The sequence below is a fragment of the Chelonia mydas genome, chromosome 1 (genome assembly GCF_015237465.2).
Source record: "Chelonia mydas isolate rCheMyd1 chromosome 1, rCheMyd1.pri.v2, whole genome shotgun sequence".
Classification (NCBI taxonomy): domain Eukaryota; kingdom Metazoa; phylum Chordata; order Testudines; family Cheloniidae; genus Chelonia; species Chelonia mydas.
The window spans coordinates 148,266,890-148,284,938 of NC_057849.1; the positions used below are offsets into that span (position 1 = coordinate 148,266,890).

At 41.5% G+C, this 18,049-nt stretch overlaps 1 protein-coding gene across 1 annotated transcript in view; it reads right to left on the reverse strand.

Annotated features, from left to right (window-relative positions):
- Nucleotides 1-18,049, reverse strand: part of CFAP47 (cilia and flagella associated protein 47) — a 642,446-nt gene that overhangs the window by 478,190 nt on the left and 146,207 nt on the right. Inside the window, exons 31-33 of the mRNA XM_037902107.2 lie at nt 16,374-16,467; nt 13,532-13,672; nt 7,508-7,703 (exon numbers count right to left, since the gene is read on the reverse strand). Of these exons, the coding sequence (XP_037758035.1) occupies nt 7,508-7,703; nt 13,532-13,672; nt 16,374-16,467 (431 nt within the window). The remainder of the gene's footprint in view (nt 1-7,507; nt 7,704-13,531; nt 13,673-16,373; nt 16,468-18,049) is intronic.

The window sequence follows — 18,049 nt, forward strand, 5'->3', positions numbered from 1 at the left end:
TAACTGTTGTTCTTTGAGATGTGTTGTGCACATATATAGTCCACTGTAGGTGTATATGCACCCAATGCACTCAGGTGTCAGAGACTTATGCTCATGCTCTCTGTATGCATTGAGCCAAAGCCATAAAAGAAGTGGTTGTTATCACATCCTTCTCGCCACTTGTAAAACTACTGACTGAAGCAGAGGGGAAGGTGAGAGGACAATGGAATGTATATGTGCACAACACATCTCAAAGAACAAGTTACTGTAGGTAAGTAACCATTTTTTGCTCCTTTAAGACACTGTACACACATACATTCCACCGCTGGTGATTCTGTAGCAGTTCCCTCTCAGGTGGTGGGATGTTAGATTATCTGAACAGAGACTGCAATACCAACTTCCCCAAGTTGGCATTGTCCCAAGAGACCTAAATGATGGTACAATGCCTGGAGAAGCATGTACAGATGGCCACATTGCTGCTTTGCAGGCATCTGTTATGGGAACATTGCTCAGAAAGGCTGAGGAAGTGGACAGAGCCCTGGTGGAGTGAGCCTTTATTTTCAGTGGAGGAGAGACTTTTGCAAGATCATAATAAATGTTAATACAGTCAGAGAACCAGTGTGAGAGATGCTGAACCGTCACTGGGTGAGAATCATTTGACTCTCTCAGATTAGGCTACAAAGAGCCTGGGAGAGTCTCTGAACAACTTAAGGTGAACAGGATAGAACGCCAATGTTCTGCAGACATCCAAAGTGAGAAGGCTTTCTTCAGCTTTGGAGAATGAGATTTCGGAAAAAATACTAGAAGCTAAATAGATTGATTCAGGTGAAAAGCTGGTAAAATCATAGATTCATGGGAATGGAAAGGAGTATGGACAAACTAACATTGTTTCTGCAAGTTTCTTACTGCCTGTCTATGTAAGTTACTTGTTAGAAGTTGCTTTTGCTGATAAATAGAAATTATGATATTTTGCTGTTGCTAGGGCAATTGTTTTAGCCCATTAGGGATTATTTTGAGAAATTAGTTAGTGTGTATTTTGGAGGCGCAGGGAGTCATGTCCTACTGCTGATTAAGCATTTCTACCCTGAGAGTATATCCCACCAACAAGTCATAAAGATAAGCAGACTTTGAGATGTTTTAACAAACTTTGAAAAACACAATCACAGTAGCGGAGTACCATGCTGGAACTCGCCACTCCCCATGGATGGTCAGGGAGTCCCATGATAGCCTAAGGCAGATAGCAAGGACTGCCCCCCACCACTTTCAAGATAGGTGTTTGGGGTGGGGAGGGCATTCCCGTACCTTGAGACTTATGACTAAACCACTGGGTGTTGTCTGGAAGGACTTGCACCTTCCTGGCTCCTAATGGTAGATATAAATGACTCACAGGCCCAATGAATAACACAGAGCTCCCGCACATTTACATGCAGAGAGACCTCCTGGGGTGACCACAGTGCTTGCACACAAAGTTGAGCAAGGTAGGCCCCGAAGCCTTTGGTAGATGCATCCGTAACCAGAGAGTCATAGTTGGTTCTGGAAGGGCTAAGTCCAGGGACTGAAGCATTCATGCAGGTATGCAAACCAGCATGTCCAGAAGATGCCTGGAGGGACGATATACTGAATGGAGCCAGGCCTGAAGACAGCAAAGGTGACGTCTGGCATGCGGAGTTACGTATGTGCATGAGGCCAGGTGGCCCAGTTGTTGTAGGCAGGAAGGCACTGTTATCAAGCTTTCGGACAGATTAACTAAGGACTGAAACCTGTCCAAAGGATGATAGGACATCACAATTACAGTGTCAAGGTCTGCTCCTATGAATATTATATGTTGCATCAACTGTAACTTTGTTTTGCCTAACTTCAGTTTCAGGGCCAGATGAAAGAACAGCTGTCTGATTACGAGGATGATGATGTGGATTTGGATGCTTGAGGCTCTGCGCAACAGCCAATCGTCAAGGCAAGGGAAAATTTGGACACCTAGGTGGCACAGGTGGTCCACTACCACCACCATGTGTTTTATTAAGACCCTTGGAGCTGACAACAGGCCGAAGGGGAGCACCGTAAATTGGCAGAGGGTGTCTCCTGCTATGAAGTGAAGGTACTTCCTGTGGCATGGAAGTATGGCCACACGGATCTATGAGTTCTACAAATCAAGGGCAGCATACCAATCTCCAGGAAAGAGATAATGGAAGCAATGGTAACTATTTTGAACTTGATTTTCTTGATAAAGCAGTACAACTTGGTCAAAAATGGGACAAACTATCTGACTTTTGGGGGATTAGGAAGTAACAGGAATAGAATCCTTTCCCTCTGTGATGACAAGCCACTTCTTCTATTGCTCCCAATTCCAGAAGAGACTTTACTTATGGTTCCCTGAAAAAAAGATGGGGAAGGTGGGCTGGAGAAAGGGAGGGAGGTGAACTTGACAACATATCCCTCTTTTATAGTGCTGAGCATCCCTTATTCAATGTTGTCATTCCAAGCGCTATAAAAGAGCAATAGGTGTCTTCCAAAAGGTGGGATAGGTACAGTGTCCTCAAAGAGGCAGTCAAAATACCTGTTTAGAAGTTGTTGAGACCTGGTGACAATCAAGATTGTAGTTTGTGTCAGAACAGTCTTGTTCAAAAAATGGAGCTATCGCCTCATCTTCTTCAGACAGAGTATCAGGTATCACAGTCTGAGATACAGATCTATCTGGTGAAACCCAATCAGAGGATTCTGCCATCAGATCATAGAATCATAAAAATGTAGGACTGGAAGGGACCTCAATAGGTCATCTAGTTCAGTCCCTTGCACTAAGTGTTATCTCGACTATCCCTGACAGCTGTTTGTCTAACCTGTTCTTTAAAACCTCCAATGATGGAGAGTCTACAACCTCCTTAGATAATTCATTCCAGTGCTTAACTACCCCCACAGTCAGGTTAGTTTTCCTAATGTCTAACCTAAATTTCCTTTACTTCAGTTGAAGCCCATTATTTCTTATCCTCTCCTCAGTGGTTAAGGAGAACAATTTATCACCCTACTCTTTATAAACCTTTTGAGGAAGAGTATCTTTGGATACAGACTGGCTAGCCTGGTGAAGTGGGCTTTAAACTAGGTTTAAGGGGGGCAGGAAACAAAAGCCCCTAGGTAAGACCAAAACATGAACACCCAGGTGAATGGCTGGAATCTTGGGGGTACATGGGATATTGCAACATGGACAAAGGAGAGACAAGAGGGAATATAGAGGGGAAATCTGATAAACATCTTAGATGTCTGTGTACTAATGCAGGAAGTATGGGGAATAAACAAGAAGAACAAGAAATACTAGTGAATAAATCACAGATATGACATATGGCATCACAGAAACTTAGTGGGATAATTCACATGACTGGAATATTGGTAGAGAAGGGTACAGCTTGTACCGGAAGGACAGGTAGGGAAAAAAGGAGGTGTTGCCATGGATATCAAAGATGTATACCATTGCACTGAGGTTGAGATAGAAGTGGGAGACAGACCTGCTGAAAGTCTCTGGGTAAGGATAATAGCGGTAAAAAAACAAAGGTGATATCGTGGTAAGGATCTAATGTAGACCACCGGCTCACAAAAGAGAGGTGGATGAGACTTTTTTTTTTTTTTAAACACAATTAACACAATCATCCAAAACTCAGGACTTGGTAGGGCTATTGTAATACTACTCTGAAAAATCAGGCCCAAGGCATCTCAAACTGGGCACCCAAAATTAGTGGATACTTTTGACCTTAATCTCTCTGTGTCAGTTCCCCATATGTAAAATTAGAATACCACTGCCACTTCATCTTAGAGGTGTTGTGGAAATTAATTAATTAATATTTGTGAAGCACTCCGATACTGCAATGATGAGCACTACAGAAAAGCCCATGAGGAAATCGATACCTCTGTCTTCAGAGTAGGGTGTGAATAATAATGCCGTAAGTAAGGCCTAGAGCCACACACTGAATAAAATAAACTGAACATAAAATATTTTAAAAGCGCCTCATGAAATGAGCACCTTCCATCCCATGCACTGAATAATGCAGCTGTCCTATGTAAAGAACAGTATGTGATCATATAATTAAAGATTGTATCATATTGCATACAAATAAGGGGCCAAATTAAGGTTGCACAGGTAATACATTATATTAACCAATTTTATGATATTGTTGAGAGGAAACTCATTGTCACTTGTTATCTCTGGCCAAATCTGAAACCAAGTCTTCACAAATGAGCACATTAACCTACTGAGCCATCTGCCCCATTTTGATGATTTAATACAAACATTTTATTTCTGAGTATCCAATTACATAATTAAACTTGCCATCATTTTTTAGTGCCAACTCCAAACCTATTGTAGAAAGCTTTTAAAACTAAATAATTGTTTAAGCCTGCTTTAGAATTGAAGATAAACTGTACTAATTCATTTTTACAACAATTTATTATACTAAGCTACAAAGTATTGCCAGGAGGCAAAAAGAATAGTTACTTACCCTACTGCAACTGTGGTTCTTCGATATGTGCTGTTCACAAGGATTCCGCTTCGGGTTTGCATGCACCCCATGTGCTGGAGATCAGAATCTTTTGGCCAGCAGTGTCCACCGTGGCGGATTCAGTGCCTTCACACCCCGCACAACTGAGGGCATAAAGAGCAAAGTAGGGACCAACTGCCCCTCAGTTCCTACACCAATAAGAAATCTAGGTGTTAATTAGATTCTGTAGAAGCAAGAAAGGAGGGTTGATTGAGGATTATATATGGAGACCACATCTCAAAGAACTACAGTTACTGTAGGGTAAGTAACTGTTCTCTTGTCTTCAAGTGCTTGTCCACATGTATTTTACTTCTAGTGACTCTCAAGCAGTCCTGGAGGTGGATGCTTAGGCAAGGATGCCAGAACCTTTGTAGAAGTGTCGGGGGGGAGGGCAAAGTGCCCCCTCCCTCTTCAAGGCTGGCTGCTCCAGCAGTGAGCCAGCTGCCCTCTCTTCTGGTGCCACAGCAGCCTCTGGTGGGTGAAAGGTGTAATTGCAGCATCTCCCCAGCAGAATCTATTATTTGGGGGGAGGACAGGGCGGAACCTGCAGGGGATATGAATTTTGCACTTACATTTCTTTTGTTAAAAAGTGAGGGCATCCCAGATTTCAGCACCAGGGCTCAGAGTTTACTTTAAGACAGCTCTGCCAAAGTGGGCATCTGACTTAGATGCCTCGACAAGGGAATAATGCCTTTCAAATGTATATAATGAATCCCAAGTAGCTGCCCTACAAATTCCAGAGATCAGTACATTTGAATAAGCCACAGAGGCTCAAATAAGGGTTCCATGAGCCACAGAAGGATGATGATGTTGAGATCCCAAGAAGAAGCTGGGTCTCTGACATTGAGTCATGAGCGCAAAAGTCCGTGAGAAATTTTGTCACTGTGGAGTATGAGAAGACTGATTGTGAAAATCAGAGCATGATATGCAGTGATTGCAGCTAAATGGACTTTCAGGAAACTAAATGCAAGGCCTTTTTCCTTCAGAGATAATATGTAGTCTAGAACCTTTGGTACTGGATCCTCGACTGGGTCCACATTGTCCTGGGTGGCCCACACGGAAAATTATTTCAATTTTGCAGCACACGTTTTTACGGTGGAGGCCTTCCTAAACACTGTTGTTATTGATCATCCAGACTGCATTCAGGCCATCAGAGGTAGCGAGTAGGGTTCTAGAGGCAGTATCTGGCCTTGGTTCTGAAACACTATGACCATACAGACAGGGAGATAGATGGGAGGTTCACTGGACAATTGGAGAAGGTCCAAGAGACAGAACTGTCTCAGCTAATATGGGGTTATCAAGATCACTGTGTCTGTGTCCCATCTGATCTTTATTATCCTGGGGATCAGCAGAACCAGAGGGAATGCACAGAGGAAGCTTTTAGACCACAGGAGGAGGAATGCATCATTTAGGATTTCATGTTCATGCCTCCCCTGGAACAGAACATCTTGAATTTGGCAGTCTCTGCTAATGCAAATGGTCTATAGCCAGGATCCCCCACATCTGGAAGATAGGGTGCAACATGGTGTCTCATAATGACTATGTAAGATTGGATACCAGGTTCTTGCTTAGTAAGTCTGACATACTCTTGTTTATTCCTGGGAGGTGAAGGGCCAGCAGGGTAACCGAATACAGTTGGCACCATTCACAGAGTTTGATGGCTCCCTGACATAACTGGGATGAGCGTAAGCCACGCTGTTTGTTCATGTAATGCATTTCTGACATGTTGTCTGTCATGATCTGCAGTACTGAATTCCACCATGGTGTACAAGGGGATCTGTATTGGAGGGGAAGGGTGGACACATGGGTACAGGGGGTCTTTTGATGTATTTCAGTCCAGTTTGAGGATTTGGGGTGCAAGTTAAGCATGGAAAGAAATTTTAAAGACTTTCAGAGGGGCTTTTTTGAGAAAAAAAGCTTGCTAGGGTTCTAGCCACTGGTAGTACACGGCTAGATTATGACTTGCTGCCATTGGCAGTAAGAAGGCACAAAAGGAGGGTCACTCCACCCTTTATGCCCTTATATAGGAGCACAAGGAGACACAGAGTGCAAGCAACGTTCCACAGACACTGCTAACTTTAAAAAAACAAACAAACAAAAAACCTGGCCTCATATGCATTGAATGCATGCACACCTAGAGTGGGATCCACATTGACACACACTGAAAGAAATTATGTCTGGAAACAGAGGTAATGTTACCAGTGGTTGAACTGACAATTTCATCCAGGGCTTTGGAGTGGAGCCCGGAGCTGGAGCGCGGAGCAGCTCCGAAACAGTGGAGCTGCAGGTTTTTGCCTGGAGCTGGAGCGGAGCCAGAGCACAGCTCCAAAACCCCGATTTCATCAGATCAGAGGACTAGAATTGCCTACGCCAAACTGGTGCTACCATGATCACCACTTCCACATCTTGTCTGAGCTTCTTTAACACCCTCGATATAAGAAGGATTGGCAGGTAGGTACACGTTGTCCCCAGAGTCCACAAGATGAGGCAAGTTTCTCATTGAGAACTGGGACTTACGCCCCTCAGGAGCAGAAACAGTGACATCTTGTGTTTGTCTCTGTGGCAAATAGATTTATGATTTTGTGATCACACTTGGGAAAGTAGGTCTGAATGATGGAATCTTTATCGCTCATTCCTGATCGCATGAGAACTGTCTGCTCTGGTGATCTGCTAGGCAATCCATGCAGGTGCAGAACTGCTAGGGTGATCTGAATACAGATACACCAGTTCCAAAGGCAAACAGTTTCCCCACTCTGCCCTTTTTGCCCTAGGTTGAGGAGCATGAGGGCACAAATGGCACAGGAGTGGTTCCAATGAGTACTGCTGGCCAAAGATTCCATTCAAGCGAATGGAATGTATGTGTATAATAAGTGAAATATTTATGGACACGTATTCAAAGTACGGTACTTTCAGTGACAAACTGTCACAATATCCTTAAGGTATACAGAAACTGGGGCAAAAGTACTAAGGGGGTGAGGGGGGAAAGAATAGTCAAAGCATTGCTTCACCTTTTTGACAGTCTTTCCACACAATTTTTCTGGTTTTCTCATAATGTGTATTCAGCCAGGTAAGGAGGAGTCTTTCAGATGGAGAATATATATTACTGGATAAAGGCTCAGCATTTATTCTCGGCATGCTTTGCAGGCTTTCTGAGCTCAACAGATTACTGGTAGTAAGTGACAATACACGTGCAAGGACCAACACCTGAAATCAGAAAAAATATTTCATCTTTTTACTAAAAAGTATAATTACAATTCCAAGTAGAAAGAACAAAACACAAAAATACAATTATTTTTCAAACACAGAAAAACTTTCAGATTTGAAGCTATTTGGTAGATTCTAAACTAGCATAAAGGCACGTTGCATTAATGGGGCAGGGCTTCCAGTCTCCACCTTTTTAAAAAAATATTTCTTTATTTTTTTTCCTTTCAAGATTATTATTTACAAACAGTGAACAGCATGAAATTTAACCATCTCTTCTAATACCAACAAAAAAATCATGCTGTATAAAAGCCTGCGTATGAATTCAACCCTATGTGCTCCTAAAATTATGCAAATATAAGATTAAATCTTCCCTTCCATCCTCAAATGCACAGCAAATACATGACATATTCACATGTATTTTCTTTGTACATTTGCAATTTACATTCAGCAATGAAAAAACTATTTTTCCTAAAATCTACAGTATTTTCCTTATGACATTTAGAAATGGATTCAGAATCTTGTCAACATTATCCAATTTATCCTCTATCCAAAAAACATTATTTTATGAGATCATTGGTTATATAAATAAACCTTCTCTACTCTTTCAGTTCTGTACAGTTATCCTATGTTATTAACATAGCAGAGATTGGTTTGGATTATGATTTAGGGACGCCTTTAATTCCTGAATCAAATAAAATGCAAATGGAAGGTTCTAAACGTATTTTGTTTCCAATTATTTTTCAATTATTTTTGATGACTTCATCAAAAATAATTTGACCTTTTTGCATTCCCAGAATGAATCTGTAGACTCCAACAGAATCCAACAGCAGCTAAATTACCAATAAATATTGGAATTATTTTTTAATCCAAGTTTATAAATGCAAAGCCAATTTAATCTAGTGTTTGCAACATCTCCTTCATAGCTCATTTCATTTTTTCGGAGCCAAATTCACCTCCCAGTTTTTCTTTACAATTCTCCTATTGACATTATTAAATATTTATATTATGATAGTACCCAAAAGTCCTTGTTAGGGCCCATATACACACAGAGATTGACGAGTTTGTAATCTAAAGCAAGCATGCTATAGACAACGGAGGAAGAGGCAATCAAATTTTTTCATAAACACACACTATTTTTTGTTTTGTGTTAATTATCTGCTTTTCCCAACTGTCTCTCAGCCTTGCAATCAGACACTGGTTACAGAGCACCTGGGGAGGGAGGGTGCTTTCCAAGCATAAGTGGCAACTTTGAGAGGAGCACAGAAGTTGGTTGCTGAGGTTGGTACCATTGACAGAGTGAACAGGATGAGAGAGAATGTAGAAAGAGACCAGAATAAATAAGTAGCAAGTGTCAGAGCTGGGAAGAACACTGAAGGTTAAGAGAAGAAGTTTGAATCGAGCTGGGAAGAACACTGAAGGTTAAGAGAAGAAGTTTGAATCTGATATGATGGAAGAGGAGTAGCAATGGGTTAAAATAGAGGATTCATGTGTTCAGACCCATGGGCAAAGAAGATGATCTTGGGTGAGTTATGTATGAATGAGACTGGGACAATACAGATGCCCTGAAGTCCAATAAGGAGGAAGTTACAGCGTTGAAGAAGGGAGATGAGGACCTGGAAGGGACAGCTTTAGCTGTCTAGATGGAAAGAAAAAGCTCAGATTTTAGAAATGTCAGATGAAGAAGTGGCAAGATTTGGACAGAGATAAAATGTTGACAGAGAGACTATATAATGTGGGGAAAGAAAGAGGGATGACTCCCAGGTTATGAGCCTGACTGAAAAGACAAAAAATAGTACAATCAATACTGAAAGCAAATGTAGGGGAGGGAAAATGGTGCAAAGGAAAAGATCAGGAATTCAGTTTTGGCCCTGTTAAGTTTGAGGTAATAGTAAAAGGCATCCAGAGGGAAATGCTAGCAAAACAGGTAGAGATGTGAGACTGCAGAGTTTGCAGAGATTGCATTGCAGGGTTTGCACATTCCCACAAAATACACAAGAGACCAGGACTTCAACCCCCTAAATTCTGAACCACCTCCACATTCCCATCAGCCTTCAGACTGCACATGGAGGAGCTATGCTGCAACAGATTCCTTCAATTATGTCTTCCTCTGATATCCCTGGTCAGGGCATGTTTGATAGTGAGGAAAGGTCAGTAGCATACATTTCTTCACAGAAAAGGTTTAATTCACCCTCATGGTCCATCAACCCAAGCCAGAGGAAATCAGGTTACATGCCCTTGGTGGTAGCAAATTCATCTTTATATTCTACTATAGAAAGCAAATCCACTCTCAAACAATGATTGGGTTATATAAAAATAGAAGTAGGAAATTATAAGGACTAAAAATAGTTCCTGGGATTGTGCAATATTGCTTGCAGCGTAAGTACTAATGAGCAATCAAAGGAATTATTCTGACCTTCAAGCAATCATTTCCATAAATTGCTATTTCACTTCAGCACTCAAGATCTGTTTTATTAATCCTCTTGTATGTCAAAAATATCCAGGTTGTTTGAGGTGGTGTCTTATGCATCTATGTGAAATACATGTTGTACAGTAACTGAAAAAGCAGAATGGGTGGTGCCTCATTGTGGGAATTTAACTGTTTTTTTTCCTATATATTAGTTACGTCTTACCTAGGCAGTCTGGCTTTCGAACTATAATGTAATTGAAGGTGCTTGAGATGAGAAATATCTCTCTAGAATCTAAAGACTTTCTTTGAATGCAAAGATCTTCTTTTGCTATGGAATAATCAAAAATATTTATGGGCCTGTGATGGGGCCAATTAACTCCCCAGGCTGCACCTGGAGGAGGAGCCAGGGAACATGGATTAATTAGACAAAGCTCAGCTGGATGGGAACAGGAAAGGACTGTATAAAGCTCAGAAGCTGAGAGCAGCGGGGGCTGCAGAGTAGTTGCCTGCAGTTATACACCCTGGGAGAAGGGAGATGTGTTTGGAGCTACAGAGGTAGGTAGCCTACAGCTACTCTCTGAGACGAGGAAACTTGGGCTGGCAAACCAGAGAAGGGGGAGAGCCAGAGAGGTAGGAAAGGCTTAGGGGAAGAGCAGCAAGGCACGGGATAGTGCAGACCTTGCCTGCTGAAGAGAGGGCCGCTGAGCTAGAACCCCGAGTAGAGGGTGGGCCTGGGTTCCCCTACCAGCCACTGGAGAAGGGACACAGACCATGCAGTGGAGAGCAGAGTGTCCGGGACTGTTTTCCCCAATAGACTTTGATATCCCAGAAGGGGGAAACATGCATAGTGACCAGGCCAGAGGGCCAAGTCATGAAGAGGAAGCTGTAACTCATGGTGCGAGAGGGGCTGCAGGGTGAGAGAAGACGACAGAAGAGGGCACAAGCACCTGGAAGGAGCAAATCCCCAGAGCAGCCAGGAGGTGGTGCCCTATCAGCAAGTAGACCCTGTGACAGGCCCTTTTCCTGCACTTAGTTATAAGGTACTTATATGGCACCCACATCATAGTATCTCAGAGCCCCACAATCTTTAAAGTATTATTTCAAAACACCCCTGTACGGTAGAAAAGCACTGGTGTTCCCCTTTTACAGTTGGGGAACAGAGAGACAAAGATGTCTACATGGGATGGAAAGCCAGGGTGTGAATCTACAGTGCACTAGCTTGCCACGCGGTAACAACATCCTGTGTGGACATGCTACAGTGCATTAAAAGTTCCGTAGGGATCTTTTACATTGGCAGACAGTCAGGATCTACACAGTCTGTAGGAGGGGTCTTGTCATATAACTTATAAAAAGATCTGTGGTTTAAATTTTATATCCCTGGTCTCATGCCAGGTTCCTGAAGTATAAAGGCTGCAGCATATGCACAAGGAAGACACTCTTGGCTGCCTAACCGTGATAGAAAGCATGACAAACATAGGGGACAGCCATGATGGACTGGACCTAAGTGAAACAAACATCACAGGAGCAACCAAAGGCCTCAGAAGGTCTTGAAAGAGAAAACAGGGTATATAACTGTTTTAGCTGCCAATTTTGATGAGAGGAACCCATAATGGTAATAAGAATGGGGATGATGCTGGGCGGAGTATACTTGCTCAGATGAGGAAAAATTTAGTCAGCAATGAACCTGGAGCTGAGAGAAGAGTTGGCAATAATCATGACACACAAGAGCGTTAAATAAATGTGAAGAGATATTGATGTCAAAGCACATGTTAATTTTATCACTGATTATCCTAAGGATGTGAGTAAAGCTCAAATAAATTTGTTAGTCTCTAAGGTGCCACAAGGACTCCTCATTGTTGTTTTTTTGAGTACTTGATGTTTCAGAGTAGTGTTTACATGGCATCACACACTCAGAACCCTTCAAGACTGAAAACTGAAGTGCTTCTGGATATGCAGTGTTTTTTCTTCTTTCTTTAGGCTCCTTGATAGAGAGTAAATGGGCTGACAGGAACACAATCCATTCATTTGTAGATGTAGCATTGAGGGAGGAATGCTTGACCCCAAAGCACTCTCCAGGAAAAGCAGCTTCATTTGATCAGAATGGAAATAACTCTGCCTTTCAAGGGCTGTTTATGCCCCAGATATAGTAGGCACAAGTGATTGCTGGTTTTTGACAGACATTTCCGACAAACATTTCTTCAAAAACCTGAACTCTTCATTTCAGAATCCAAGATGAAGAATTTTCTAGAGTAGTAAGTCAACCAACCCCAACCACTCTACCTTTTTTAAAATCAACAAAGCATTTTACAATTACTAATGTATAGGGCTCTACCAAATTCACAGTCCATTTTGGACAATTTCACGTCCAGGGTTTTTTAAATTAGTAAATTTCACGTTTTCAGATGTTTACATCTGAAATTTCATAGTGTTGTAACGGTGGGGGTCCCAACCCAAAAGGCCATCAGGGTGGGAAGGTCACAAGACTATTGTAGGGAGATTGGGGAATTGCCACACTTACTTCTGCCCTGCTGCTGGCAGGGGTGCTGCCTTCAGAGCTGGACAGCTAGAGAGGAAGGCTGCTGGCCCAGCGCCTAGCTCTAAAGCCAGTACCACCACCAGACGCAGTACAAAAGTGAGGGTTGCAGGGCATGGGGTGTGGTTACATTATGTCCGGTTTTCCTATGAGTCTCCCACCCGAATTGGGGGCTCACAGCCACAGCCTCCCTATGGGGTGGGGGGGGGAGGAGGGTTAACAGCTCCAGCTACCAAGCTTCCTGAAGCCCGGGGAAATCCTGGAGGTGGGTCTGACCCATGCCAGGAGCAGCCCCTGCAGGGGAAGAGGAAGTCTTGTCCTTCCTTATCCCCAGACAGGACTAGCAGCTGGAGCCCTACACAGGGTAGGAGCCCCTGGCTGCATGCCAGATTTCACAGGGGAGATCACATTTCACGATCCATGATGCATTTTTCACAGCTGTGAATTTGGTAGGGCCCTACTAACGTGCAAAAAAATTAACTATATAATCTGTTGACGCATACACTACTTTTAATTAAAGCCCACATTATAAACAGACTCCTATTTTGCAAGCAGAGAGGGTAACATTTACATGTTTAAGTTCCCCCCTGTATTGAAGTCTGTTATCACCCACATTTAATTGCATTAACAATTAACTGTACTCCAAAAATTGAAGCAACTAAGGGTCCTTTAAACCACTGATCCTAAGGGTATGTCAATACAGCGCAAAAAAATTAAGTGTGTTTTTAGCTAAGTAGATTAATTCTTTTGCCATTTGTTAAAACAGTTGGGCTATCTGAAGTAAAGAATTATTCTATTCAATCTCACCTTGTTTGAAATCTTCCTGTAGTATTTGCAAAGATCATTTAAAAGCTTAGTACTATAAGATATTACATGTCTGCAATGTACCTTGTATACCTGGAGTAGCACATCAGTCCATACACGTTTGCTCATGGTCTCGAATACATTGTCATCCAAAACAAACAAACTCTTATTGTTAAAAATGTCAGAGTTCTTCATGTTAGTTTTTTGCAGCTCAGTCATCTGAACCTTAAGATAAAGGACAATGAGATTTATATTTTATCTGAAACTATGACATCTATAGGGTACGATAATCATAAGCAACAGCCACTACTGGCTTTTAAAAGTTTGTTGGGTAAACAACTGCTTTTTCTAATATAATTACATACTTAGTGGATAAAGAAAAAGCAGTCCATATAGTATATTAGAAATTTGCCAAAGTATATAATGCTGTTTCTCACAGAATCTTAGTCACAAAATTAATTTTAGCTGCCTGGGATGAGAACACTATGGAGTGAAAACTCACTGGAGAACTATAAGCAAAGCGTAATGATAAACGGCAACACACATCTAGTGTGCTTCCACAGTGATAAGTGTTAGGACCGTGAAACATCTTTATTAAAGTTCTTAAAGGGGGAGTAAACAGCACAGATCGCACTAAATTGATAGGAGTGGCAAATACCAGTGAGTAAAGGGAAGTAATACAAAGGTACCTAAAGGGATTAAAAACATGGATAGAAATGAACGTATGATTTAACCTGAAAAAAATAAAAACAAACAGATTTTGGGAAAAATAATCACACATACAGATATAAAATGGGAGGGAGAAACCTGAAAAGCAGCAATGCTGACAGAGACTTAGAAGTATAGTTATTGCCTGTTTAATTTTGAATATAGCAGCAAAAAAAGTGACTACAAGTTTGGACAGAAAATGCGCAGGCATTACACCATAAATTGGGATGGATGGGTGTGTAAATGGGCTCTGCTTGCATGTTTCTTGTGTGGCTCTCCTTGGAATACCAAATTCATTCCTAGGCATCAGAAAGAGAATGAGTGACAAAACTGGACGTCGTCTGGAAAAAAATTACGAAAGTATTGGGGAATGAGAGAGTGATTTATGGGGAAAGAACAGAAACATGTAATATGTATATTATTTGGCTAAGATACAGAGATACTAGTCTACTACAACATATTTGAAGCAAGGGTCACATTGGGGAAAAAAAACCATGATGGTTCTCTTCCAAACTCTGCTTACAAAATAGGCTCCATCAATATATGGATCGCCAGAACAAGATACTGCTCCCAGTAGATTGTGCAGATGTTCAAAAATATTGTATTATCACTTGGCTCCCTAGGCTACTTAAGCTTGACACCCCCTCAATGGGATTTAAATATGGCCATGAGCCCTGCTGGGTTCCTTGGATTTATTTCCTTTTGGACTGGGGTCGGGTGGGAGGAAGGAGACAGCTATATCCCATAATCTGGTATTTGAGGTGCTAAAATGAAACATCACTCTCAGTAAATTGTGCAGATCTGTGATCTTTTCTCTCCTTTCTACATGATGGATCAAATAGCTAACAATGCTGACATTTAAGTCATCATAATTGGATATCTGAGTAATCACCTCACTGAGATGAATGGGGTATGTCACACCTCTCAGGGCCATTGTTCCAGGCTCTCAGCAGATTCATCACTGCATCATTAAACTTTGTTCATATTTTTGAAATTTCCTTTGTAACAATAATATCTAGAGACTTACTGTTTTTAAATTAATGCTAAGATCGGGAGAGCAAGACAACAGCTTCAGAGAGGTGCCTGAATTGCATATGGTTATGTAGTGACTGTTTCTAAACCCTGCTTAGAAAGGTGTAAAGATGAAGTCAGGAAGCAAATTAGCTAGGGTGACACATGTAAATTTAACTAGGAGCAATGGAATAAAATTGAGAAAAAGAAAATTTAGACTAAATACTAGAAAACACTTCCTAACACTGAGATTTTTTTTCTGCTGTTGAGGTTCTCAAAGGAAGTGGAAGAAGCATTGCTAGGGATATTTAAATCTTTCTTCTGCTCCGTAAATTTTACTCACTTTGTTCTACTACTGTTCCCTACCACACACAACTCAACTTTTGATTGTCAACCTCTACCGAAGTCTCCAGTTTTAAGGGTTTTCATGGCTATGTTCTTTACAAAAATATTAGGATGATGGCATCATGAGATTGGCAAAATTTTCCAGATCAATCAGGTCTTCCAACCCACAGATTGGCACGGGTTATATATGAAACTAAGGTGGCAAATTAAAACTTAATAAAAGGAAATACTTTTTCACACAATTGCAACAATTACCCTGTGGAACTCATTGGAACACAGAGGTGTTCCAAAAGGAGGATCCAAAAGGAGGTTAGATTGATTAACAAGAATATCCAGAATTATAACTGTAAATTTTGAAAAACATAAGTTTTGGAAGAGACATAAACCATTGTGTTTCATGTCTTAAGTTCACCTTTAATTATTGGGAACTAGAAGGAAACTTTTCCTAAGGGAAGATCATCATCCTATAACTGTCTATTGCATGGTTTCTTGCAAATTCCTCTCAAACACTGGGAACTGGTCACTCTGAGTAACAGGATATTAAACTAGAAGGACCACTGGTCTGATCCAATATAAGAATTACTATGTTCCTATTTTTTACGAAGGAGATGTTTAAAAATATCTACTGTTAAATAGTTTTTAGAAAAACACATAGCTCCACTTGTGTGTGTGTGGGACTGACTACACCAAATACCAAACTACAGCTCTGATCCTACTAAGGCTTATGCACATGCTTAATTTTACACACTGCAAATAAACTCACTCATTTCAGTGGGACTGCTCACACTGCAAAAAGTTAAGCATGTACATAAGTCTTTGCAGGATAAAGGAAAACGTATGTAGGCTATTTTAGAACAATTACCTTCAATGCGATTTGCAATCCAATCCATTTCTTATACTCATCAGGTTCAAGCAGAAATTCAGGCATAACGTGTGGAAGGCATGCTCCTTGGCTTCTTAAATAATACAAAAACAAAAATAAGTAGACAGGAAAGATCATTTTTAAATACAGCCCCTAATTTCATACCCACCGTTTTGTACAGGCTATCTAACTGTAGGTGAAAACCAATAGCTACAATCAACTTAGGGCACAAACAACAGAATGCAGACAACTGACCAAGTATGCGACTGAACACACAAATCAGAGATTCAGATTTTGAACTATCATTTGCTACTACAATTGAGTGAGAGTACTAAATCAGAGGTGGGGTTGAGACCCAAAAAGCATTGCTAGTTTTGAAAAAGCCTGTTTCTGGAAAAACGGCAAACAAGCCTTAGAAGTCTTTTTGTCAATAGGCTTTGCATAACGGTTTTTTAGTTCCTGTGAAAGGAGGTTACTTTTACAGATGTTCTTCAAAATGTGTAGTCCATATACATATTCCACAATTGGTGAGTGCACATCCAGTGTGCACATGTCAGACAACTTTCTGGTCAGCAATATCCACTAGGGCAGTGTATGTGCATTCCGGTGAGAATATAAACAGTGGAGCCTCCTTGTCACACCTTCACCACTATGGGAGCCTGTGATGTCAAGACTCAAAAAGTAGTGGGGATGGAGGGTGGGTTGTGGAATATGTATAAGGCCTACACATCTCAAAGACCATCAGTTACTGTAAAGGTAAGTAACCTCTATTTCTTCTCCCAGTACTACTCTGCACACATATTCCAAAGTTGGTGACTCCCGAGCCCTAATTGGAGGTGGATATGAGGAATGTCTGTGAGTACGGACTGCAGCATATACCTTCCAAATCTAGCATCATTCCTGGTTGCTTATACCAATGCATAGTGCTTCATAAACATCTGTATGAACGGCCAAATTCCTGCGCTGCAAATGTCCTGGATAAGCAGTTTTGCTAGCAAGGCTACTGGTGTAAACTGAGCCCTGGTGGAATGGGTCATCAGCCTGCCTGACACCTGCCTCCCCTAGCCAATAGCAAGTCTTGACCCATTGGACAATCCAGTTCTATAGCATTTGTGTAGACACAGCCTACCCTACGATTGTCTCTGTGTAAGATAGGAACAGCCCGGTAGACTTCCTGAAGGATTTCATCCTGTCAAAGCAGAACAATCTAGCTCTGCACATCTCCAGCATGTTCAACTTTTGCTCCACTCTCCCAGCATGAGACATTAAGAAGAATACAGATATGTAGATGACCTCAATGCCATGGAATTCGGACACCATCTTAGAAATCTGGCAGGTGTCCTCATGGATACACTGTCCTTATAGATGACTGTATAGGGTGGCTCTGCCTTTAATACTTACAGCTCCCCAATTCTCCTGGTCAAAGTGAATAACAAGAGATAGAACAGGGAGCATATAGCCACATGCTCAAAGGGAGTCTCCATCAGTTTTGAGAGGACCAAGTTAAGGTCTCATGATAGGGCTGGATCCCTGACTGGCAGACAGTCTCAAGAGGACTTGCAGGAACCTCTTTGCCATAGGTGTGAGAAAATTGAAGATGGTCTAGTTGGTGGATGGACAGCTGAAAAAGCCACCACATGAACCCATAATGAGCCCAACGAAAGAGTGGAGTGCTT